This window comes from Dipodomys merriami, unplaced genomic scaffold, assembly GCF_024711535.1.
Source record: "Dipodomys merriami isolate MVZ:Mamm:240054 unplaced genomic scaffold, mDipMer1.0.p SCAF_16, whole genome shotgun sequence".
Lineage (NCBI taxonomy): Eukaryota > Metazoa > Chordata > Mammalia > Rodentia > Heteromyidae > Dipodomys > Dipodomys merriami.
The window spans coordinates 35,821,174-35,848,448 of record NW_027202937.1 but is presented as its reverse complement, the minus strand read 5'-3'; the positions used below and the strand labels follow the sequence as shown (position 1 = coordinate 35,848,448).

Genomic DNA, 27,275 nt, shown 5'->3' with positions numbered 1-27,275 from the left:
GTTCTTCCTCTTCCCCACACACAATCCCTACAAGCCAACTAGACCCTAGAAGCTATAACTTCATCCTGGAAGAAGGCTAATGTAGAAGGCCAAGGAATACCAGATCCTGCTGAAAGCTGGGGTACACTCTGCCAAAACTGACCTCCAAGAGTTCTTTCTCATTTGTCTGCCTGAGTGGCGGTTATATCTACTCAGCAAGAGACAGAAAGAACCTTACCAAAGAATCTGACCTGCCTCATAAAATAGCCTAAAGATAAACTGCATATTCTCTCTGGAAAAGGCCCTGCCCACCATAATTGAAGCATGTAGTTGATGAGCCCTACCTACTGAAGTAGCTCATAATCATGATGGACTTTTCAGTGCTCTACTATTGAGTATGAGTATACTTCCAAAAGTCATGGGAAATCAGAGAAAAGCATATAATGTATTCCAATCCAAAGACATAATAAAGTAACTGGAGGCTATGCAGAATAAAAACCCAATCCTTCAACAAAAATTATCATTCCCAAATAAATAAGAAATAAATGAGTCTATAAAAAGGCGCATTTAGAGGATTAACCCTTTTTAAGTTAAAAAAAAATTAGTAAGCATAAAACACAATTGAAACATTAAATGGTACCAGTGAGAAAATTTCTCAGAAAGCGGAATACAGAAACAGAAAACAAAAAAAGTAAAGATTTCTTTTTCTTTTTAATTAAAGGACCAAGTCAGGAGGTCCAAATACTAAGGATAAAGAGAATGAGAAGTGTCACTGAGGAGTCAAAGAAACAATTCAAAAGAATTTCCTAGAATATAGTCATTCTTTTAACCACTAAGAATAAATAAATGGGCATCATATCCATAAACACATTACAAACTTTCAGAAGTGAGGCAAAGGAGAAGATTCTCTGGAGAAAGACAGGCAGATATAGTTGGAATGAATTCCAAATACCAGAGAAAATTATTTCCAATAGATATTCTATATTCAGCCAACCTATCAATAACCATTTTCTACAGATATTCAAGGCCTCCAACCTAATCTACTTTCCCTGTACTCCTTCTATAGGAAGTCACTAAGGACTAGATTCCACCAAGGGATGGAACAAATCAAGAAAGAAGACTGGAGATATAGAAGTGACTAATCTAACACAGAAGGGGAATGCCAGGTTGAGGATTATGACAGGAGGTCCCAAGCATGAGGATGATCTAGTGAGCACTCGGGGTAGACCAATAGGCTGAAAAACAGCAGGTGAAGGTGTTCAGAAGACACATTTGATAAAATGTCTGTGTGATTACATTGTCAGTACATTACAAGGATCAGGGAAGATTAGGGATGAGTAAAAACAACAGAGAAAAAAAGCACAGTGGGAGAAGCATCATGCTCTGTTAATGTCTTAGCAACACATTACACAGGTCTCATAATTTGGACAATGAATGTGGATCTATCCCAAACAAACACAGCGGAAAGAAGGCAAATGGAAGCAGGGGTTAGAGGTTAGAGGTTGTTAGAAGTGCAGAGAAAAGAGCAAAATTCTTATGTTCTGGTAGGAAAACCATAGGGCTCCAAACCAAGAATGAAGAAGAGTGAGAAGAAGTGAGATATTAAAAGAGTGAGATGAAGATGAATACCAAAGGACTCAATCAACTTAAAGAACTAAAAGTAGATTGTTTTATGATCAAGCCAAGGAGGAGGGAGATTTTGTGAAATCATTGAACTTTACAAAAGTAATTAAAACTATAAAAAGATAGATTATATGGCTAGGCTATGATGGCTCATGCCTGTAATCCTAACTACTCAGCAGACTGAGATCTGAGGATTGAAGTTTGAAGCCAGCCTTGGGAAAAATGTCCATGAGCTTCTTACCTACAACCTAATCAGCAAAGTGGAGGAAGTGGAGGTGTGGCTCCAGTGGTAGAATGCCAGAGGAAAAAGCCAAGGGAGAGTGAAAGGCTTTGAATTCAATTCCCAATACTATTTCTCTCTCTTCCCCTCTCCCTCTCCCTCTCTTTCTCTCTCTCTCTCTCTGACACACACACACACATACACAAACATGCATGCACACACATATGCATGTGTGCACGCACATGTGATTATATGGCAAGTAAATCTGCTGACACAATTTTGTCAGTAATGTTCAGTAACTATTTCCCGAATATACTGGTATTCAGTACCAGCTACTGGGCTAGAACTTGGGTTCCCAAGATGGCCCAGTGACCCTTTTACACAGTCCATGAAGTCACAGAAAACTACTCCAATGCTACTGGACATCCATATCTAGAAGGTGAGAATTATTTCCAGGAGACACTGATATCTATGTTGGGACTTAGTGAAGAACTGAGCACATATAACCTTCCAGTAGAAAAGAACACAGAATGTGGGCACCCATGGACTCTTCTTTTTAGTGCTGGTCCTAGGGCTTGAACTCAGGAACAGAGCACTGACCCTGAGTGTTTTTGCTGAAGGCTAGTGCTGTACCACTTAAGCCACAACTCCACTCTTGGGGTTTTTTTTTGGGGGGGGGGTAGTTTATTGGAAATAGTCTCACAAACTTTCCTGACTTTGAATTGTGATCTCTGCCTCCCAAATTTGTAGGATTACAGGCCTGAGCCATTGGTACCCAGTTTGATCTTCAGACTTTCGTTGTAGAGAATTCTAACACTTGAGGAAAAGTAACTCTCCTAAGAATTCCTACAGTGAGTCAAGAGAATGAGTGTATAATAGCATGTTTCTCTGGTTACTTCTTCATTATTCAATGTAGGCATTTAAAAATTTCTAATGCACAGACACTATCTCTCAGTACTCAGCCTTTGGCTTTGCTGATCACCTTTTCTTACTGTAAACCTTACCCTTCCCTTGTGATCCCACAATCCTACTTCTTTCCTGCTTTTCTTTCTACTTCCACAAAGAGATAAACCTCTGGGGACTTCTTCAGCATTTTTGATTCACATAGTGGTCATGGTTTTCAGAGATTTGTACCTTGTGACAGAGTTTTTAGGCAGGTGGAACAAGAATATTATTTTAAATATCAACAATGATCCAAAGCCAGTGGAGTGCCAGCCATGGTTAAAAGACTGAGGATGACACAAGACTGGTTCAAGTACTTATCTTGACTAAGGTTTATAAGCAGGAGGATGGCAGCTTTACTAGCTGCCTTTATTGGTTTTACTGGCCAAACTGAGAAGAGGTAATCAAAATGTCCTCTTTAAACATTATTTATTGTTATGTATTTACTACCTTTCCAGATACAAAAATGTTTCCCAAAGACATATCTGATAACATTCAAGAAAATCTGGAATAGAAATGGGTCATTCTTTTTTTTTAATTGTGAAAATACTGTACAGAGGGGTTACAATTACATGGGCAAGGTAATGAGTACATTTCTTATCAAGCATTGTTGCCTCCTCCTTTGTTTCCCCTTCTTATCCCTTCCCATCCCCCCCCCCCCCACCAATACCCACCCCCTCAGCCCTGGCCAAAGTTGTAAAGTTCGTTTTTCAACATAACAACTTGTACATCTCATTGTTGCAATGGGTCCACCTGTATCCCTACTTAAATGATTTGTTTTTCAAACATATAAATTTATTTCAATTATGCTAATTGCTTTAGGACTCTAATCTTGATTATAAAAGTGAGTTGGAATTTATGATTTTTGCTAGGAGAAGACAAGAGGATTAAGAAAAGAAATATAGTTGGGGTGAATTTGATCAACATACATCATATGAATGTTATAAACATCACAATGAAACCCTTTGTACAATTAATCTATGCTAATAAAATTATAAAAATAATTTTCTAACTTTTCAAAAAAGACTTTACAACATTCTAGTTCAATTAGCAAATACCATATCACTTGTTCAATGCAGAAAAATGTGGTACTTTGTACAAAATTTGAGTTAAAACTCATTCTCTAAGAACTCCATGCAAAACTAAGTCACAAGGGAAATGAGTCAGTAAGCAGTGCCTATAACAATGATGCTTGCTTTGCAATGCCCACATCATTTCTAGAACATGCCACTTTCAAGGTATACTGATACAGAAAGTCTTAGTAAAACCACATTATTTCTAGTAGTTCTTTAGCATTCAAAGCGAGCCAAAGTAGCAAACTTATACAAAGTCATGCTGACCCCCACAACTTGGATGTACTAAAAGCCAGATGCTACTTGCAGATGAGAGTACCTTGAAGTACCTCAGTCCTCTTCCTTCTTCTCAGCTACTTTTGTGAATAATACTCCAAAGCCTAGCTGTCCTTTCAATGTTCTTCTAACTTATGCCATGTTTCTCCATCTCCTTTTCCCCGTAAATTCATCTTCTGGAACTCAAGTGGCTCTTGAAATCCCCTTCTTCCAAGAAGTCCCCATGACTTGTTGGAAGAGTAGTCCTTGAACTCCCTCATTTGCATGTGGGGTTTTTATACCACTACCCACCATTCTCTTAGCCATAAAAGCCATTAAAGGAACCTGCATGTTCCTATGTTGCTAGAGGTGCTTTCCTGGAGCTGTGTCCCCAGTGGAAGGATGGCAGAAAGTATGTTCATCTGGGAAGAAGAAGTGGGAGGTGATGAGGTAAGAAGTCAGGAGAGCCAGAAGCTGTGAGTTCAAACAGAGGTCCTACGGCCTCAGAAGTCACCATCTCTCCACGATCACAGTTCATCTGCTAAATGAAGACAGGAGTAGGCCTAGCCTTTGAGGTTGTCCTATGTTGTTGTGAGGCTCAAATGAGGTAAGGTAGTACAAATGGTGAGGCCCCAACAAACAGAATCAGCAGGATACTTAATAAATATTGCCTAACAATGACACAACAAAATATAGGGTAAGCCAGAACTGAAGTATTTATTTTGAGTGTTAAAATTAGACATATAGTTATACAGATAATGAAAATGTTAAAATAAAGATATTCATGGAGAAATGTTAACTAAGTTATGGGGAAGACAAATATTTTATTGGCTGAACATGATGCATCAGATTAAAGCAACACAAACATTCAAGATTGCAGTTTTGTAATGTAATGCCACTGAGCTAGGTAAAATGGTTAACACACACGGGGGAGACAATATTATGCATACTGCTTAATGGCTTCTTCAAATATATTTGTAAAAGATATGAACTGGTGGTGCCAGAGCAACATTCTTCCAGCTGTGCAGCAAGACACTTCAAAGTGTAAGAAGTGGAGAGAAAGTAAGCTGCCAGAGGGGAAGGAGCAACTAGCAGTAGACAGCAGTGCTAGCTGCCCCATGAGCCTAGCTTATTGTTTTAGGCCACACTGAAGACTGTGCTACTTTAGCAGTGCTTGGGAGTGTGAAGCCTCTGGCATCCACACTGTATTACACGTAACACACAGGTCCTCCTTGGGGAGCTGCAGTATAGACAACAAATGACACACATCAAGTGTGAGAACAAAAAGCTACAATTGCACTAGGAAAAATGACAGTAAAATCCAGAGCATTAGGTGTCTTAAAACATACCTAAATGAAACTTTCAAAATCCTTTCCTATATCGGATACTGATGAGATTCCATCCTAATAAATGAGATGCTTGAGAAACACTTTCAATCCATAATATACTCCTTCAAGAAGTCCTTCCTGCAGCTCTCCCCATGCAGCATTCAGATAAGAGAAAAATCCTACTGGGTTGAATCCAACCAAAAATGGCCAAAAATAACAATGAAAAGCTTGGGTAATTCAAATATGATCATTTTGGTTCAAATTAAACATATACCAGCATTGTTTCCTTTGGGTGGTGAAGGGATTAGAAACAGAGTGCTTTATATACCAAATACCTTTAGGGCATTTAAGAAAAGTGAATAGGGCTGGGAAGGTGGCCTAGTGGTAGTGTTCACCTAGCACGCATGAAGCCATAAGTTTGATTCCTCAGTACCACATAAATAGAAAAAGCCAGAAGTGGCGCTGTGGCTCAATCATAGAGCGCTAGCTTTGAGCAAAAAGCTCAGGGACAATGTCCAGGCTCTGAGTTCAAGCTCCAGAACTGGCCAAAAAAAAAAAGAAAGAAAAGAAAAGTGAATTGTCTTAATGCTTGTTATCTTTCTGAACTGTTCTTCTTTTGCAGGCATTTATGTTTTCATCATGGTGGAAGAAGCAGCTTGGAAGCAGGTGAGTTGCAAGTGCATGCTGCTCTTAAACTTGTTCAGCAATTCTTCCAGCAGCCTGCAGGGAGGAGACATTGTTTTACAGCCTGACAGGGGGAGTGCCCTTGCAACTAACAGAGCAGGAGTTGGCTGCTCAGCATTGCCTTCTGTTTGCTGTTTTAGAATGAAGCTGAAAATGTCATTATCTAAGGGTTTTTAGCTCAATAAAACATAGACAGACATCAAAGATGCTAGTAAAAAGGAATTTCTGCTGGGCTCTGGTGGCTTATGTCTGTAATCCTAGCTACTCAGGGAGGCTGAGATCTAAGGATCACGGTTTGAAGCCAGGCTGGGCAGAAAAGTCCATGAGACTTATCTCTAATTTAAAAAAGCCGAAAGTGGCACTATGGCTCAAGTGGTAAAGAGCTATCCCTTAGTGAATGGAGTTCAGGGACAGTGCCCAGGCCCAGCGTTCAAGCCCCAGGATTGGCCAAAAAAGGGGGGGATTTCTTAATATGCAAATCTATTCCAATATTTTATTATTTTATTTTATTTTATTTTTGGTCAGTTGTAGGACTTGAACTCTGGGCCTGGGCGATGTCCCTCAGCTCTTCAGCTCAAGGTGAGCGCTCTACCACTTGAGCCACAGTGCCACTTTCGGTTTTCTGGTGGTTAATTGGAAATAAAAGTCTCATGGACTTTCCTGCCTGGGCTGGCTCTGAACCATGATCCTCAGGTCTCTGCCTCCTGAGTAGCTAGGATTATAGGCATGAGCCACTGGTGCCCAGCTATTCCTATACCTTAAAATTCCCTTTTTGTCTTCTTCCTTTAGATTGAGACCTTCCAAAAACAGGATTAATACTTTGGCTTTAAAAACTTTATTCTGAAAAACTAATGAATATTAAAATTCATTATGTGTTGCATGTCTATGTGTGTACATGTCTGTGTGTGCCTGTATATGTGCACATGAGTCATACTGGGGCTTGAGCTCTTGTTCAGCTTTTTCTCAGCTGATGTTCTACCACTTGAGCCACACTTTCAGCCTGGATTTTTTTTTGGTCGGTTGTGGGGCTTGAACTCTGGGCCTGGGCGCTGTCCCTCAGCTCTTCATCTCAAGGCGAGCGCTCTACCACTTGAGCTACAGCGTCACTTCCAGTTTTCTGGTGGTTTATTGGAGATAGGCGTCTCATGGTCTCTCCTGCCCGGGCTGGCTTTGATCCTCGATCATTAGCTCTCTGCCTCCTGAGTAGCTAAGATTACAGGCGTGAGCCACCAGCGCCCGGCCTCAGCCTGGATTTTTATTGGCTAATTGGAGATAGGGGTCTCATATACCTTTCTACCTGGGATGTCTTTGAATCTCAATCCTCAGATCTTAGACTCTTGAATAGCTAGGATTACTGGTATAAGCCACAGGCACTCAGCTTAAAACTCACTCTTTTGGTCAGTTCTGCGAATGCTGACACATACAGTAAAACAGCTCCATACCAGAAGACAAGATAGTCCACCACCTGAAATGTGGTCTGCTCCTCCTTCTCCCAATCCCAGTTAACTCTCAGTGCTATTGGTTATTTCATCTCATGAGTCATTCTCAGGACCTCTTTGTGCTGTGGGTTCCCACAACATTTACCTCTTCTAGGTCAGGGAGCTGAGCACCCTGGGTTTCCCACAGTCCCCTAATCACTTGTATGTGGATGGATCAATCACATGCAAATGTGGACAAACTTCAGTTATACCTGGTGAAGAAGCAGAGTTTCCACTACCACAGCTGAGGCCAGACTGGGCAATTATGAGCATTTGCCTGGCCTCAATTTTCTCTCAGGTCAAAATTTCCTGTTATATGAACAGTAAAATTTAAATGCAGGCCAGGCACCAGTGGCTCATGCCTGTAATCCTAGCTATTCAGAAGGCTGAGATCTGAGGATCATGGTTCAAAGCCAGCCCGGGCAGGAAAGTCCATGAGACTCTTATTTCCAATAAACCACCAGGAAACAGAAAGTGGTGCTGTAGCTCAAGTGGCAGAGTACTAGCCTTGAGCTGAAGAGCTGCGGGACAGCATTCAGGCTCAGAGTTCAAGTCCCATGACCACCCCGTCCCTAAAAAAATTAAATGCAGATTGAGATCAAATTTAAAATGCAGGTTGAGTTAATTAATATGGCAGTAATGAAGTATATATAGGTTTATGTGTGCAGACTGATTCTTTTAATACTTTATATTTTGCAGAGGAAAAATGTACATCACAGAGCTAGTCAAAACAATCACTGAAGCTGGGCACCGGTAGCTCATGCCTGTAATCCTAGCTACACAGGAGGCTGAGATTTGAGGATCATGGTTCAAAGCCAGCCTGGGCAGGAAAGTCCATGAAATTCTTATCCTCAATAAAACCACTAGAAAACTGGAAGTGGCACTGTGACTCAAGTGGTAGAGCACTCGCCTTGAGCTGAAGAGCACAGGGTCAATGCCCAAGCCCAGAGTTCAAGCCCCACAACACCAAAATCACTGAGACCTGTTCTCTTTTTATGCTTTCTGCTTAAATATAGAAGCCAAAGTTTTTTTTAAAAAGTGTCATTTCTCCATAAATAGAAGTCATTGTTACTTTTATTTCATTTTTAATTTTTTTTTTTTTTTGTTGGTCGGTCGTGGGGCTTGAACTCTGGGCCTGGGCGCTGTCCCTCAGCTCTTCAGCTCAAGGCGAGCATTCTACCACTTGAGCTACAGCGCCACTTCTGGTTTTCTGGTGGTTTATTGGAGATAGGAGTCTCACGGTCTCTCCTGCCCGGGCTGGCTTCGAACCGCGATCCTCAGATCTCGGCCTCCTGAGTAGCTAGGATTACAGGCGTGAACCACCAGCGCCCGGCTCATTTTTAAATTTTTATTGTAGAAGTGATGTACAGAGGGCTTACAGTTAGTCAGGTAATGAGTACATTTCATTTTGAACAGTGTCACCTCTTCCTTCCTTTCCTCCTTGTTTTTTCTCTTCCCAACCATCAGCCCTCACCGGTTGCATAGTTAATTTTCAACAGTGTCTAGTGAATATCACTGCTACTTTGCTCACCCTTTGTCCCACCTTTTCTGTGCTCCCTCTTATCTTCCCCCAAACAGATTAACTTGCATATAAGACAAAACATAATAAAAGAGAGGGAAAAAAAAAACACAACCAAAACAAAAAGTAAAATAACAAAAAAAATATCTTGCTTCCATTTCTTGGAGTTCATTTTGATAAATACCATTTTATATGCCTTTGTCATCCTCTCCTAAGAATATCTTCCTTTAATCTCACTGTGGAATGTTTAGAGTCCTGCTTATCATGTCTAGGTGTAATCTTTTTGTTTTTTACTATGCATTGTGTTTTGTGGATTTATAGGTACCTTCTAATTACTATAAATGAGGGAAACCCAAACTTGGAAAAAAATTATTAAGAGAAGCCAGACTCATTGTTACTTTAAAAAGTCTTTTAAGTAAAAAATAAAAAATAAAACAAAACCTTATTCAACACATCTATTTGGCTCCTGAGGATAGCACTTAGAACTTACTTTTTATCTGCTCCACTTGCTAGCTGAGGCAGGGCTTCCAAGGCCTGTTTAAAACTAGATCTAGAATACAAAACATAGTGACATTCAGGTCTACTGTTCCCAGCTTATTATAGGTAATGAGGATCACTAAAACAATTCTAAAATGTATTTTAAATAGAAAGAAACAATATAAGCCAGTATAGCAAATAGTAATCTGAGAAAAAGTAAAAGTGAAAAACAAAAAAAGTAAAAGTAAAAGTAAGGCTATGGTAAGGCAGACAACCTTTGAAAGTTAGGACCAGAAAGATTCAGACAGGAAGTGAAATGTGATCTGACTGAAAGGATGTTACTGGAAAAAGAGATGAGTTTGTGTAGATGTGTTTAATTCATTTTTTTCTTTTCAAAACAAATTTATAGATAAAACAACTAGCAGGAGAGGAAGGAAACTAAATAGGAATGGATATGTACTACACATAGGAATGTATATAGCTTACTGTATATAATATTATATTATAAAACAGTAATTATAGTATAATAATCTCATGTTATATGATATATTCTTACACATTAGGATGTTTAATGTTGACATAGATAGGGTCTCATTTACAGAAAGATTTTTGTAATAATTGAATATGGTCCTTTCGGGATTTAACTATTATATTTAAAATCTGTAGGATATGCAGTATCATTTCTCTATATAAAAGAGGCAAAAGGAATGAACTCAAAGACCAAGAGTTAGTGTGGCTCAAGTGGTACAGTGCTAGCCCTTGAGTACAAAGAGGCTAAGGACAGTGTGCAGGCTGAGTTCAAACCCCACAACCAACCAAAAAAAAGAAAAGACCACTTTTTAATGTGATTCGCCTTAGTAAGTAGTATAGATCAGAAAAAGTTATGGTACCAAATGAAAAGCACATTAGGGAAGGTTATTTGATAATAACTCATCCTGCTCACTAAACAGAAGTCTGAATTATTTTTTTTGTTGTTGTTGTTCTCTTAGGCCTTGAACTCAATGCCTAGCGACTGCCTCTGAGCTCTTTTGCTAAAGATTAGTACTCAACCACTTTGAGCCACAGTATTACTTTCTAGTTTTCTGGTGGTTAATTGGAGATGAGTCTCATGGATTTTCCTGCCAAGGCTGGCTGGGATCCTCGTATCTCAGCCTCCTGGTAGCTAGTACAAGTGTGACAACAAAGATATCTATACTTAAAACACTTTTATCAATCTACTAGGAAATGAAATTTTGAGCAACATTTTTCTATCTAGGGGTCGATGTCACAGTATCATGTAAAGAGAATGTAAAGTGCCAATAGTTATGAAAATGGGCACAGATATACTTTGCTTATCTCAGAGAGAGGCAGGCATAGAGTAGATGGGGACCAGGGCATGTTGGAACACTTGGTTGCCTTCAGTATAACATTAGCTCTCCTAAGTTTTAAAGTAGGAGAATATTGCCAATAACTCTAGCACTACCTTGTTTCTTATAAAGCTTTCCTTAATGAATCAGAAGAAATATGATCCTACACTGTCCTTTATGTTCATTATAACAAAAATGGCAATGAAGATGAAGACCAAGATTCTAAACTTAAGGTTTTAGAGGGTGACAACATGTTTTGTTATTTAATCTCCTTAAAACTGCCTGGAAAGTACTGCAGTTAGTCCACCTCTAATGTGAAAGTCTGAAATTTTAAATGCTTCAAAATCTGAAACTTTTTGAGCATAATATGATGTCACAAGTGGAAAGTTCCACACCAAACAAAATTACGGTATGGACTGAAACATGAATGAATTGTATATACAGACTTGGCTCCATCTCCAAAACATATCATATGTATTACAAATATTCCAAAATTTAAAAAAAAACACTGAAATCCAACAGACTTTTGGTCCTGAGCATTCCAGATAAAGGATACAGCCTGTATTACCTTCGTTTTATAGCTGAGGGACTCAGGCCAAAAGATTGAGCTAATGAAGGAAACAGGTATGTATACCAAGCAGCTGTGAACTGGGTGCTTCCTGTCTCCTGCATGTACTTTGTGCAGGAAAATGATAGCTTGAAAAGGTGTGACTAAATGAGAAACGTGGAAGCCATATGGAAATGTAACCATGAGAAATAGAAATGAGAAGCACAGTTCATTTATTAGGAAAAAATATTTTACAAGGTCTTTTTTTTGTAATGATAATAAGAACAATGACATAAACTATGTTATCAAATGCTAGAAATGAAGATGTGTACTGCAGGATGTCTTGTTTGTATACTACTTACTTCTCATGCACATTAACATTATAACCCAGTATTTTCTTGGAGATATTGTGAATGTGGTAAACAATTTTGTATAGGCAAATAGTAATTCTAAAGTTTCACTTTACCTATGATAGGAAATCCTGACTTTCATTCAAAACAGTTAAAAATTATCAGCAAATTTCCACTACTAAATTCTACAGAGAAACCACAAGGTTTCCTTTCATGCTGATATTTACAACAATTGCAGTCCTTCTAGTCTGCTATGAACAAACTATCACTCAATTCTTTTTCTCTTTTTTTTAAAGGAAATATGTAATGCTGCCATATTACTTAGGAGACTAGATTAATAGTAAATAAAAACAATGTATATTAAACCTCATTTCTTTATGTTGTGCTACAAAAAACTGACTTTTAGAGTCCTTGGCTTATTGTAAGCTTGTGCCCTTTAGCTAAAAACTGCCCAGACTATCAACTTTACCACACACAAATTTATGAGCATTTGCTCTGATTACTTACCTTTATAATGCACTAAAAAAGCATCTTTATCTTTATAGAATACTTAGACCAAGAGTATATGGTACTTACTTGCTTTCAGTTGTCAGGTAAATGGCTACAGTGTCCCTCAGAGCACAGATTTCAAGTCTCGCCTAAAGATGAAAAAAGAGTAACAAAAGGAAAATATGTCAATTATCAAATATACACAAGGACTGAGTAGAACAGTCTCTAGCCTATAACTGTAGGTCAGGGTAGACATATACCATCTTGGTTGGAACAGACTTTCAAAAAAGAGACCGATGATATCAGCTATGAAAAAAATCTTCATTTATTTAAAATTAACTTGTAGTCAAGTAAGACTATATACAGCAGAAAGCTACAAATATTACTATGAGAAGTACAAATGTTATAATGCTTTCCCAACAATCTATCTAACTAGTAATTTGCCTTTTAATCTGGCTCTTAGCGGAAGGAAACTCTGAAGCACTGGCCCTGAGAGGTCTCTGTCCTACAGTGGAGGAGGTGTGTTCTCACAGCTGTGCCCTTTCAAGTTTACACTGAGCTCTACAGATTCAATGTAAAGCCCTATTAAGATCATAAAATTCATATGGAAATTAAGAAACACAGAAGAGCCACTTTCTGGGTTAAATGTTAATTACCAAGCTACAATGGTCATGTTAGTGCAACACTAGCAGATGGACAAATATATAGACCAAAGGTATAGAACTCAGAGTCCAGCTCTTACAGTTATGATCAATTAATTTTCAACAAGAGTGTCAGGAATATGCAATGTGGAAAGAAGAATCTTGTCAACAAATGATACTAGAACTAATGGATATTCCACACAGAAAAGAATGAACATGGAACCCTTTTCTTTAGTAAATGTCCATGACCTTGACAAGCCTTCAAAGATTTAATGCCAAACATACAAACATGGAAAATAAAAATAAACTGGACTTCATCAAAACTAAAAACTACTGGGATAAAATAGATACAATTAAAAAAGCAAAAAGACAACTCACAGAATTAAGATATTATTTCACAATCACTATGATGGTTACAATCAATAAGAAACTGAAACCTTATAAAACAGTATAGCCACTTTGAAAGACAGTCTAGCAGTTGCTCAGATTAAATACAGTAATAACCATATGCACTAGCCATTCCTCATTGGGGTATACACTAAGAGTAATAAAAACATGTCCATCAAATGGGATTGCATGAAATTGCAGAGCTTCTGCATGACAAAGGACATAGCTAGCAAGATTAATAGAAAGCCCACGGATTGGGAGACGATCTTCACTAGCCTTACAACAGACAAGGGTCTCATATCTAAAATATACCTGGAACGCAAAAAATTAAATCCCCCAACAACAAATCTTCAAAGAAACAACTGCTCAATAAATAAGTGGGCTAAAGACTTAAAGAGAAACTTCTTTGAAGAGGAAAGAAGGATGGCCAATAGACACATGAAGAAATGCTCAACCTCTCTAGCCATAAAAGAAATGCAAATCAAAACAACATTGAGGTAACACCTCACCCCAGTTAGAATGGCAAAAATCAAGAACTCTAATAACAACAGATGCTGGAGGGGATGTGGCCAGAAGGGAACCCTACTGCATTGTTGGTGGGAGTGTAAACTTGTTCAACCACTTTGGAAAGCAGTATGGAGGTTCCTCAAAAGACTCCACAAAGAGCTCCCCTATGACCCAGCAATCCCACTTTTGGGCATTTACCCAAATGCTCACAAACAAGGCCACACTAAAGCTACCAGCACAACTATGTTTATTGCAGCATTATTTACCATAGCTAAGATATGGAACCAACCCAGATGCCCCTCGGTAGATGGAATGGATCAAGAAAATGTGGTATATATACACAATGGAATTCTATGCCTCCATCAGAAAGAATGACATTGCCCCATTTGTTAGGAAATGGAAAGACTTGGAAAAAATTATATTAAATGAAATAAGCCAGGCCCCAAGAAACATAGGTCCCATGGTTTCCCTTATTTGCAATAACTAGTGTATGTCTGAGTCAAGCAGAAAAGGTCAGATAAGTTGATGTTAGGGAAATGAACCCTAAGATATGTATTCAAATGTTTTTTTTTCTTTCAGGTGATTGTTTCTAACACATTTATAAGATTATTTTTTTGTTGCTTTGTATGTCCCTCCCCCACAGTATAACCCCTGCTTTCACTGTATTTGATGTCGGTATAATTTGTGGAGGAGAAGGGAAAAAACAAATTGTTTAAATAGGGATACAGGTGGATCCATTGCAATAATAAGATGTACAAGGCATTATGTGGAAAAATGAACTTTACAACTTTGGTGGGGGCGGGAGGAGGATTGAGTAAGGGGGCAGGAGGAGGATGGGAAGGGATGGGAAGGGGAAACAAAGGAGGAGGCTACAATGCTTGATAAGAAATGTACTCATTATCTTGCCCATGTAATTGTAAACCCTCTGTACAGTATTTTCACAATAAAAAAAACATGTCCATATAAAAATTTGTATAGGAATGCTCAGAAAGGCATTTTTTTTTTGGTCGGTCGTGGGGCTTGAACTCTGGGCCTGGGCGCTGTCCCTTAGCTCTTCAGCTCAAGGCCAGCGCTCTACCACTTGAGCTACAGCGCCACTTCCGGTTTTCTGGTGGTTTATTGGAGATAGGAGTCTCACGGTCTCTCCTGCCCGGGCTGGCTTTGAACCGCGATCCTCAGATCTCAGCCTCCTGAGTAGCTAGGATTACAGGCGTGAGACACCAGCGCCCGGCCAGAAAGGCATTTTTTATATCAGCCATAAAAGTGGAAAAAATTCAAATGCCCATTATCTGTTATACAGATGGTGTATATTATTTATATTATATATTATTTATATATTATATATTATATATATTATTTATATTATATATAATATACATACATACACATATACATATATATGCATATATTTATGTAAAAGAATATTATTTATATAAAAATACAGTACAATAGACCCTTGGTATCCATGGGTATATGGCTGCAAGGAAACCAACACTGTAGAAAAACGGCAAATGTTAAGGATGCTCAGAATTCAGTACTGAATGAATGTTTTATGCTTTTCCCAATAATGTCACCGAACTTCTACTAAAAACAATTTCTTTCAACAAATCTTAAAATTTTATCATTTAGGCTAAACAACCTTTATATTGCTTTTGGAGTACAATTTACTTTTCAGGAGGCAGATTTTCTCAAAACTCAGGATTTGTAACATTTAGAATATCAGACAACAATTTAAGTACAAAATATGACCAGATAAGATGAAATTAAGTGAGATGAACCCCAAGAAAGGGACACAAGTGGTTTTTTCTTTCTGGCTATTGTTTCTAACCTATTTATAAGGTACCATGTGATTTTTTTTGTTGCTTTGTATGTTCCTCCCCCACGGTATAACCCCTGTTTTCACTGTATTTGATGTCGGTATAATTTGGGGAGTGGAGGGGAAAAAAACCAAATGTTTAAGTAGGGATACAGGTTGACCCATTGTAACAATGAGATGTACAAGATCCTATGTTGAAAAACAAACTTTACAGTTTGGGGCAGGGGTGGGGGGTGGGGTTTGTAGTTGTGGAAGTGGGAGGGAAGGGATGGTAGGGGAAAAACAGAGGAGAAGGCAACAATGATTGATAAGAAATATACTCTCATTACCTTGCTCATGTAAGTGTAACCCCTCTGTACAGTATTTTCACAATAAAAAACATTAAAAAAAGATAACAGGGGATTGATTGAGATCTTCTCTACTTCAACTGAGTAATGCAAGGGACGCACAGGAATTAAAATTGTTTGGTTTTGAAATTTCTTTGGATTTTTAAAAATGCTTCTTTCTGACCATGCTTGGTTGAAACCACATGTAATAAATTTGTGACTAAGACATGCTTGTGGTACTAGTACATGGCATAACATAGTGGAATATGGAAGCACCATAACAAGAAAAAGAAGCCAGTCAGAAAAGACCATATTGGCACGGTTCCATTTGTATTAAAATTTCAGAATAGATAACAGAATAGGTAGCCGCCAGCTGGTGGTTGTCATAGTGGGGAAGTGTGTTGAAAGAAGATGACTGGTGTGAATGCTATTGGGGTTGGAGTTCTTTAGGTCGATGAAGTGTTGTTTCTAAAGACTGATTATGATAATGACTGAGCATCTTTGTGGATATACTAAACATCCTTGAATTTTGTACTTTGTATATTGCAGTAAAAAGTGTAAAGTATATGTCATATATCTGCTCAAAAAAATAAAAAGCTAATCCAAAGCCTTCATTTCTATGTGAATTGAAGATATATGACCTAGCTAGGCACTGGTGGTTCATGCCTGTAATCTCAGCTACTCATGAAGCTGACATCTGAGGATCATGGTTTGAAGCCAGCCCAGGTAGGAAAATCCATGAAATTCTTATCTCTAATTAACCACCACAAAGCTGGAAGTGAAGGCATGGCTCAAATGACAGCACCAGCCTTGAATGAAAAAGCTAAGGGAGAGTGCCCAGGCCTTGAGTTTAAGCCCTAGTGATGGCACCAAACAAATAAATGAACAAATTTTTAAAAAATGTAACCTGATAACCAGAAGAACCACAGATGGCTAAGATCTGCATCCATTTACTGTATTCTCTGACACAAGTACCCATGGTGAGAGTAATGGACTATAGAATACTTATATAAACTGCCCTATTCTTAGGAGCATATTAACATAAAACACTGACCAAAAGGCACAACTAGTTCTTTACATGTCAGTTAATTAGAAATTCTGTAAGCTACCTAGATAAAGTTGATTTGTATCAGTTTATTCAGTGACTTTCAGTTTGGAAAGCAGTTGTTTGGCTTCATTTTCAGTGCACTTTAGAAATGTAAAATTATTTGTAATTAGAAAGTTTAATGTATGACAATTTCAGTTTCTATTGCTTTATGTTCTTGTAAATGTAAAAACAGACATAATAGGAGAATACCAAAGAGAAAAATAAGGTGGAAGTTTTAGTTGAATATTTTAGAAGGCAGATTAAATAGCTACAAAATTAATCTTCAGATGAATTGATTTTATTCAATCAGTGTTAAGGTATTTCAAGTAAACTATGAATTTTGCCAATTATAAAAACTTTAGTTTACTTATAAACTGTAAGTCAGAAAATGCCAAACTAAAAGATTGCTAAATGTACTGGCCTTCCTCATTCAATGTGCTCTCAGAAGGTTCCACAGACTGGCACTTTGCAAAGTGACAGATATGAACCTGCTGACACTCTCAGATACCTGTGTCAGAGAAGGTTCTAATAGTCATTCTCAACAGGAACACGTAAAAGTAGGAGTTCAGCTCAAACAAACATTTTCAAAACAGTCCCTAAGCGGGATCGAAATATTGCAGACTTCAGTTTTGGCAGTTAGTCTTAACAAGCAGTCTTGATAGTGTACATCAAGTAAACTCCACTTTAGTCTGTATCTCTTCCCTATGTCTGCCTGCTAGATCTGAGGGGTTTAGCCTACAGGTAAATGAGTTACAGAGGTAATGTATGAAGAGTGTGAACCACCAAGGTTGATAGAGCAATCTTTTTTTTTCACTTAGCTTCATTATTACACTATGTATACTATTGATCTTCAGTGATGAGACCATTATAATAATCAACCTTTCAACTTAATATATAAATCAAAGTGTTGATAATAGTTAAAAAAATTGGTGGCAAATGGAAATGCAGCATAAATTTTTGTAATAGATTTCTCTAACTAAATAACAAGTGTTCCCCATTCCTTTTCTCCTCCAATATTTTACTATGAAAAATTTCCAATATATTGACTTTGAAAAATTTTACAGTAACTGGCTCTGTCATTAATATTTACTTGAATGTGTCACGTAACTATCACCATTCTGTCACACACAGTTTTGATATTACAAAATTTCTGCATAAATATTACTAATTAGATTAGACTATCCATGCCAGTTGTGCTTTTCTTTTGGCAGTAGTGACTTCACCCTTGCTAGGCAAGGGTTCTTATTACTTGAGCCATGGCCCCAGCACTTTTGCTTTTGTTTGTTTTCCTATGGGTATCTCACTTTGTTTGCCTAGAATAGCCTCTAACCATGATTCTTTTACCTTTATCTCTTATGTAGCTAGGAGGTTTGCCTTGCTTTTGAAAAAGGTCTTGCTTGTCCCTGGTCTAACCTCAAATCACAAACCTCTTATCTTTGTCTCCCAAGCAGCTAGGATTACAGGTGAGTGCCACTGTGGTTGGCATTAGTTATTTCTTTTTATTTAGAGTTTACATTTCACACAACTGCCATAATCTCAAGGTCTGCTAGGAGTTCTTTAGCCAGTGTACATACCTATGTGGTGGAAAGCCATATCAAGGTATACAACCTCCTTCACATACTTTCAAATTAAAACTAGGCACCCAAAAGAAACCACTATTATGTGTTTTCTACCAGAGTAGTTGTTTATACTAGAACTTGCATGTATGAATCTACACAGCACACATATATTTTGTGAAAAGCTTTTAATGTATAAACTTCCCAAGATGCATCTACATTTTCAGTAGTTTGTCCTTTTATTAATAGCGAAAAACATTTGCTTAGGTGATTATATGGCAGCTTATTTTATTTATGGACAATTGGAGGGTTTTCACGTTGGATTATTATGAATAAGATTACCCTGTATTCTTTTTTTTTTTTAATTGTGAAAATACCCTATAGAGGAGTTACAATTACATGGGCATGCCCTATATTCTTGTAAGTAGTTTTCCTTCCTTCTCTCTCTCCTCCTACCCACCTCCCTCCTTTTCCCTCACTCCTTCCATTCTCCCTCCCTTCCCTTCGTTCCTTCCTTTGAGGGTACATTTTCAGTTCTAGCCATCATGAAGATTCAAATAGCTGGGTCACAGAGTATGTTTAGTTCTAAAAGAAACAAAAGCATTTCCACCAAATTGAACTATTTTACTTCCCCAATTGCATGTGAGTTCCATTTCTTCTATGTTCTTGACAATTTGGTATTGTCAATCTTTAAATTTCTTTATCTTGATGTCCAAATGACATCTTATTTCCATGTTAATTTTCATTTTCCTGACCTTCTTTTCCTGTGCTGATTAGCCAACTTCATTGCTTTCAAAACCTACTTACATGCATGCTAGATGTGCTGACATTGAGAAATTCCTGGAGTTGTTTATTTTTCCCAATTACTATTTTCTCTATTCTATTGGATAATCTCTATTGGTTTACAAGCTAAGTGACTTTTTCCTGTATCCTTTATATACTGCTGTACTCATCTACTAGATTAAAAAAGTTATATATTGTATTTTCCACTCAGGTTGTTTTTCAAATGATTTCTATTTCATGGCTGAGAATTTAATTTTTGATTCATTATAAGTATATCTCCTTTCCATCACTGGTCATAACTCCAGGTCTGCTATATCCAAACACTGGGTCACCTTGAGGTTGGGCTCAGTTGACTATCTTTATTATATGGGCACTGTTTTCCTGTTTTATTTGTCTATTTTCATAAAATTTCAGTTACTTTTAAATTTATATCCTGGACTCTGTGAATATGTTTGGAGATTCTAGACTGTTATATACTCCTATAGAATGCTGACCTTTTGCTTTGCTTGTTATGTAATTACATTATTTGGATCCATACTGAACAATAGTTCTGGCTCTAAGATAGCAGTGCCATGCTTACTTCTGTTCCTATAGCCTTAGCCAGTCTAGAGACATGTCTTATGAGCCAGCCAAATTGCTGAGTTAGTGAGTATGTATGAGATCTTATGGTGCCTACTTTCTACTCTCTGGATATTTCTTTTACTTTTCTGTAGTTGAACTGCCCTGGAGCCTATGGTTTAAACCAGAAAGATAGCAAGCTCTGTATTCTGGTATAGGTGCTATTTCCTCTAGAACTTTTTCACTCACTGACTCACTCTCTGGGTCTCCAGATAGTGTTTTTGTTTTGTTTTGAATTTTAATAAAAATGTTATTCAAGGCTGCAGGTGTTATCTGTGGAAGGTAGGTAGCCAGAGTCCCAGGCATTTCTGTCTACCATTGTGGTAAAGCTCTAACCCCATTATTTTAAAAACACAACCCCAATGTTCTTTGTATACAAATAGCTCACAGGCAGGAAATCACTCTTTTATTTTCCTGCACACCTAGATTCTTACCAGTTTACTTTACATGTGTACTAAGAATCAACTAGTCTAAAAAAGTTTTATTATAAAATTTAAATAACTAGGATATAGGCTAATGGAACATGAGTACAATGAGACAGCTACTGGTAGTTTAAATATACATTATATTCAATGCTTTGGTGAGACTTACTAAAGTCATTACAAATTTCCTATGTGTGGGGGGAACTGGGAAATTTTATGTGAAATTGAATATAATAAAGTACAACATGTTTTTAAAAAATCACAATGTTATTGAAAGAACCTGCATTTAGATAACGTTTATAAGACCATGGTTTTACTCTACTTCTAAGTCTGGAATAGAAACTTTAGAACACTGTGGTTATGGTTCATGCAAGAAAGATGATACATGTCTGCCCTAAAATCAAAAACCAGTTTGTACATTGTAAAATGATAAATGTATATTTTAAATAAAAATAAAAATTTAACACAGATTTGAATAATTTTGCTACCTGTAATGCTCCATTTTTGCTGAAGGATGAGACACACTGCATCAGTCTACTCAGCTCTTCAGAAACTGCTTCTACCACCTTAGACAGGACTCGTGGCACCAATTCTTTGGAAATAGTGAATACCTGATATAAGGTTTAAAGTAAAAAGAAACACTGCATTATGGGGATTTTTATCATACTTAAATTTAATAAATTTCTTAAATTTATTAAAAAGAAGTAGCATATAAAACTTATATGTAGATTTTCTAAGTCATATTTTTTAAAGGCCAAAGTTATGAATGAAAAATAGACATAAATTTCAATTATATTAACTGATCAGTGAAGTTCTTTTTTTACTTTTTTTTTATTGTGAAAATACTCTACAGAGAGGGGGAAAACAATGGAGGGGGTAACAATGTTCAAGAGGAAATGTACTCATTACCTCACTCATCTAACTGTAACCCTCTGTATAGTATCTTTACAATAAAAAAAATTTAAAAAATACACTACAGAGGGGTTACAATTACATGGGCAAGATAATGAGTACATTTCTTATCAAGCATTGTAGCCTCCTCCTTTGTTTCCCCTTCCCATCCTCCCCCCCAATCCTCCCCGCACCCCTCCTTCCCCCCAACCCCCCCCCCCACACCAAAGTTGTAAAGTTTGTTTTCGACATAACAACTTGTACATCTCATTGTTGCAATGGGTCCACCTGTATCCCTTTTTAGACGATTAGTGACAAGTTTTTTTTAAAAAAATACATTATTAAAAATAAAAATTTGAAAGGTATTGTTGATGCTGACCAACTGAAAATTGTTTTGAAGATTTCCTTTTATTGGCCTCTCAAAGGAAATAAATATAGTTTCTAAAGAAGAGATTAGAAAAATATACTACAGATAGTTATTTTGCCACAATTAAGAAAAATAACAAGCTGCTGAGGCTGAGGTGGTATATACTGGTCATCCCAGCTACTTAAGAAGATGAAATCAGGGGATTAGCTGAGCCCAAGAGCTGGAGGCCAGGCTGACCAACAAAGTGAGACTTTGTCTCTTAAAAACAAAACAAAAAAACTTGAGTCAGACTGTCCTTAGAATATGGCAAAGCCCTTCACACTGAGTTGCAACTCTGTACTGGAAAAGGTCTCTAGTTTTATGCTATACTAAATACATTGTTTTCTTTTGCTTGTTCAACATAGAACATTATTTTCAAACTTTAACATTCAACACTTTTAAACTGAGAGATACTATACTTGGGCTTACCAAAACATTTTACTCGCCTGATTTATAACCTAAAGTAAATGATGTTTTATTTCTAGCTTTTGCTTTTTTTCTTTTGATTGAGTCACTAGTATTAATTAAATCATCACCAACCCAAACATAACTGAATTGTTCAAAAAAAATTCTGACAATTTAAGAACATGTGACAAACATTAGGAGTACAATGATACTTTTAGTCATTGATCTAAACTGAAAGAGGACTTGAAAACCAGCTATTTATAATCTCAGGTTACTGACAATGGCCATCAGCTAATCTGCCTTAACACAAATCAACAAGGTCACTGATCATATACAATTGGAATGTTCCAGCACTGATTATGTCAAGTATACTCAGATTTTAACAATACTACCATTTTTATATTCCTGATAAAAGCCACAATTAAATACTATTCCTAATTATAAAGAGGTCTGTAGGAGTTAAATGTCATAAAAACCATTTTTATAGAGAAATTTGTTTCCTTTTTTACTAAGAAATGAAAAGTATAGCATACTAAATAAAGTGTGCTCAAATTACTTCAAACTTAGGAAATAGGTGGCAATTTCTTTATTATCTTTACTGTTCTTTAGCTTTTCAACTTCACCACAATAGCCTCAGTGTCCATGGATGGAGAAGCAGGATAAGCCTAGAGGAACCTATCTGGAACATAAGCTGAGAGGTACTTAGGCAAAAGTAGTAATCACTTAATGGTAACAGCTTCACTCTGCCCTATTTTATCTGGTTTCCCATCAATCTGTGGGTTAAATGTTGGCAAAGCAATGAGTAATGGACTAAGAAATCACTGGGTGAAAATGGGTCATCGTTGTGGTGAGAGTGGTTGGTAGCTGTGGTACCCTTTGTGGCAGCTTAATGTTCCCAAAAAGGGTCATCTTCCCAGGATGTTTAGAAAAGATGTTAGCATGAAACTTCAGGTGATAATGCTTCAGGGAGAACATGTTTATGCACAAAACAATAAGTTCCTAAGCCAACACTATTGATAAGAAATTACACATCTACTTCTTTTTGACTTCAGTTGCCCTGAAAGCCTGTCTTTCCAGCAAGTTTCTAACTTTTCTGGAATCCCCACAATATATGCAACAGGAAAGACACACCAAAGCTTATTTGTAGTCTGGCTAAAAGAGGATAATGAAAATTTCCATCTTTAGAGGTAAAACCTCCTTCCATTCTATTTTTTGGTACCTTTCAAATATTACTGAATTATCATGAAAAAAAACTTGTACATAGTGTCTAGTGAGTACCACTTCTGCATTTGTTCATGCTTTGTCCCACCATTTCTGTGTTCATACCCTCAGTCACCTTCCCAGAGACAGATAAATGAACAAACAAGACAAAAAAGAAAATGAACTATACAACAGTGGGTGTGGATAGGAGGGAAAAGCTGGGAGAGGAAAGGAGTGACATGTCAGTTCATCCCTTATCTGACTATGTAACTGAAACTCATCTGATTGATCACCTTTATAATATAATAATTAAAATACAAGGAGAAAAAAAAGAAAAAAACCTGTACAATTCTGAAGCAGCGGATAGTAATTGAGTTTGCCTTTTTTTCCTCGCGTTTTCCTTTTTAGTTATCCTCCTTGCTTAGGAACAGTTAATAACAGCTTACCTCTGCATGCACAGCAATTATATTCACTAATGCTTCTTTTAAGTAATTTCTGACACCTGAAATGGAGATGAGGAAGAAACAGGTATTTAGTGAGAGCAGAGCCAGCCTCTTTCCTGCTAGCATCAGCATAGGCTGTGCTGTGCCTCGAGATCCTGAGTAGGGAGAAACAGAAAGCAGCAGCAGTACTACCACCACTATCCATTTCCTTCTGAGAATCAAATGGTTGACAGGACTGTTTTCATACAGATAAAACAAAGGTTAAATTGAGAATTTCCTTAAATGCTGATTATAAGCTATTAGTCAACTTACTTCAAAAATAAAATTCAAAAATGCCTTTCTATTTCTTCATGAATATATATCAACAGCAGACAAACTCAATGAACAGAAGGATGATTTTTAACAAAACTTCGTAAAATGTACATTAGGTATCATAGCCTATTACTTCCAAAGGTAAAAGAACGACAATTCTGAACTGAAGGTATCACTTTGAGGAAAAACCTCTCAGAAACAAACACTGATCTGATTCTGTAAAGCAAGTTAAACACTGTATAAATGATTTTCGATTATAGCTCCAGAAACAATGAGCATGCCTTCACTCAATAGCACCCAGAAGATGTATGAGTGCTGAGGTTAAGGCCACACTTTACAAGCAAACCTCAGTTTCAACACCAACTAGCTGTGGATTTTGGGGAGAAGGCCTGAGTCTTGGTCTACTCCTCAGTCAAATGGTTATAAAAATCGTTACACTGCAGAGGATGAAAGGAGCAATGCTTGTCTTCTCTGACCTCTGAATGTTCCATTAGAGTTTCATCACCAATATCTTGCATATAAAATAAGAAAATGCTATTTTTGCAAAACCACACATACTTGCATAAATACATTATTAAGCATAGACTTATAACATTGCCCCTCCTTTTGCTTAATTAGCAAAGTTGAGAAAGACCATAAAATATAATCACGATTTTGGATGGGCACCTTCAGATTCTAAATATACAACTGGCTTTGGATTCTGTCACATATGATAATATATAAGAAAGTATACTGTTTTGTCTGAGGGGCTAATTATGTATATATGTACGCTTTTAGACATGAATAACAATGTTGATGGGATACTTTCTGAGTGAAGAATTATAAATATAATACAGATATGAACTGCTCCTTTCTGAGAAAAGGGAAATTGCAACAGAGTTAAGTATTATATGGGAGGACAGAAGAACATCAGAGCCTATATAATATGCTGATAAATGAAAGTAAAACTAATTTAGAGACTGGAGCAGCTTTCTTCTAGTTAGAGGAGAGTAACACTGACTGGCTTCCTGCTGTTGTACAGCCTCATAGATGTACCCTCTGGCCTGAGTCTGATCACTGTCTCAGATCTAGGGTCTTTTAACTGCAATTCTATGGAAGGTCTGTTCATTTACATTCATCTACATTCTCTAAAACATAGGCATAATATTAAGCCCATGATGAGTGTAAGAAACTAAAAGAAGAAAATGCAGGGCTCAGAATGTGGCTTAGTGGTAGAGTGCTTGCCTAGCATGCATGAAGCCTTGGGTTTGATTCCTCAGTACCACATGAATAGAAAAAAAAGGCAGAAGTGGTGCTGTGGCTCAAGTGTTAGAGTGTTAGCCTTGAGCAAAAGAAGCTCAGGGACAGTGTCCTCCTGAGTTCAAACCCCAGGTCTGGCCCAAAAAAAAAAAAAAAATGCAATAGCCTCTGTCCTAAGGAAATTAGGATCCCATCAATTGCTACTATAAGAACAAAAATCAGGGTCCACCTGTATCCCTATTTAAATGGTTTGTTTTTACCCTTCCCCTCTTGTATTTGATGTTGGTATAATTTGTGGAGGGGAAGGGAAAAAACAAACCATTTAAATAGGGATACAGGTGGACCCATGGCAACAATGAGATGTACAAGTCCTTATGTTGAAAAAACAAACTTTACAACTTTGGCTGGGCTGGGGGGGGGGAGAGGGGTTGATGGGACAGGATGGGAAGGGATGGGAAAGGGAAACAAAGGAGGAAGCAACAATGCTTGATAAGAAATGTACTCATTACCTTGTCCCTGTAATTGTAACCCCTCTGTACGGTATTTTCACAATAAAAAAAAATTTTTTTTAAAGTACAAAAGTCAGGAGAGTTTGGATCTCACAATGTTCTAGCAATGGTGAACAAAAATTTAAGGGTGGTTTTTAATTTTTAAAACTGTTCTATATAAATAAAGAATGGGGCCAGAGTGCTGACTAAAAAGCTAAAAATGAGACTTAGAACTAAGCAAGAGGGTAGAGTGGGGAGTAGGGGGAGGGAAAGGAGAAAAATAAGGGAAAGGGTAATAAGTTTGACAAGAAATATACTTATTACCTTACTAATGTAAGGTAACTGTAACCCCTCTGTACATCACCTTGACAAAAAAAAAAAAGAATTAAGCAAGAAAATGTCATGCTCAGTGGCAGACTGCTATGAACTTAACTCCTTTCTGACTCTGATATAAAAAAAATCATTTCCTGTAAGAGCCATTAGACTAATTATTACTAATAAACACACATTAAAAGAGATTCATTTAAATTAGCCAACATAGTAACAGCAAAAAATAACAGCAAGAATACTTTTGACCAGAAGAACCATATTTAAAAAAAAACATTTTGTTTATAAATGTATTCGTGTTGTATCAAGGAAAAAGCTACAAATTAGGGCAGCTTAGAAACTCTTCCCAAACTGACTGGGTTAGTAAGTAGCATATGCATTTGAGGCAAATTATAACAAACAAATTATACTAAAATTTCACCTTCCAGAGTACTTTGTGTGAAACTGCACAGAGTTGTGACAGATAGTTCATGATAGTTCACCACAATTATATTGTTATATTGGATACTGCATTTGGGCTATTTGCTACCATTGTATAGCTTATGTGCTTGTTCAGTATTAAGCAGTTTCTACTCAAAAGAACCTCACTTTAACATGAGCAACAGTCTTACAGGTTGCAGCAGGCAAATGTTGACAGCATGAGTTTAAGACAGAGAAAATAACATGCCTTCTAGCCAAGTATTTATATCCCTGTCTACAAACTATAGTCCCTGACATATGTGTTCTGCTCCTTCCTGATAATTCAGTAGTATTTGAAAGGTACCAACAAAATAGAATGGAAGGAAGTTTTTCCTCTGAAGATAGAAATTTCTGACAAAAATAGCTTCCTATTTTGGGCTTACCACCACAGGTTTCACATGGGTAATAATAAGAAGCAAGGAGACATGTACAAATTTTATTTCTTCGAGATTTCACCTCTATGAGGAAAAAATGAAAGGAAAGAATTGATTTTCAGAATTTCTCCCCACAAAACAAGTAATAATACCAGAAAAAAAGGAAGGGGAAAGCATTTGGTCCCCAGGACAGACAGACATAGCAATCCTACTATGTCAGGCAATGAATATCACAAAGGCTTTGTGACACTGATCTTTGAAAAAAGGTCCCTGGGCTT

General features: G+C 37.2%; 1 protein-coding gene across 8 annotated transcripts in view; it reads right to left on the bottom strand.

Moving 5' to 3' along the window:
• Positions 1–4,785: 4,785 nt before the first annotated feature.
• Exoc2 (exocyst complex component 2) overlaps positions 4,786–27,275 on the bottom strand; it is a 189,500-nt gene continuing 167,010 nt past the window's right edge. For all 8 annotated transcript variants that reach the window (XM_070024715.1, XM_070024722.1, XM_070024716.1 and 5 more), the window contains 5 exons: positions 23,802–23,857; positions 20,942–21,064; positions 12,398–12,459; positions 9,592–9,651; positions 4,786–6,140 (listed from right to left, as the gene is read on the bottom strand). In XM_070024715.1, coding sequence (XP_069880816.1) covers positions 6,047–6,140; positions 9,592–9,651; positions 12,398–12,459; positions 20,942–21,064; positions 23,802–23,857 — 395 coding nt within the window. In that variant the 3' untranslated portion in view covers positions 4,786–6,046. The remainder of the gene's footprint in view (positions 6,141–9,591; positions 9,652–12,397; positions 12,460–20,941; positions 21,065–23,801; positions 23,858–27,275) is intronic.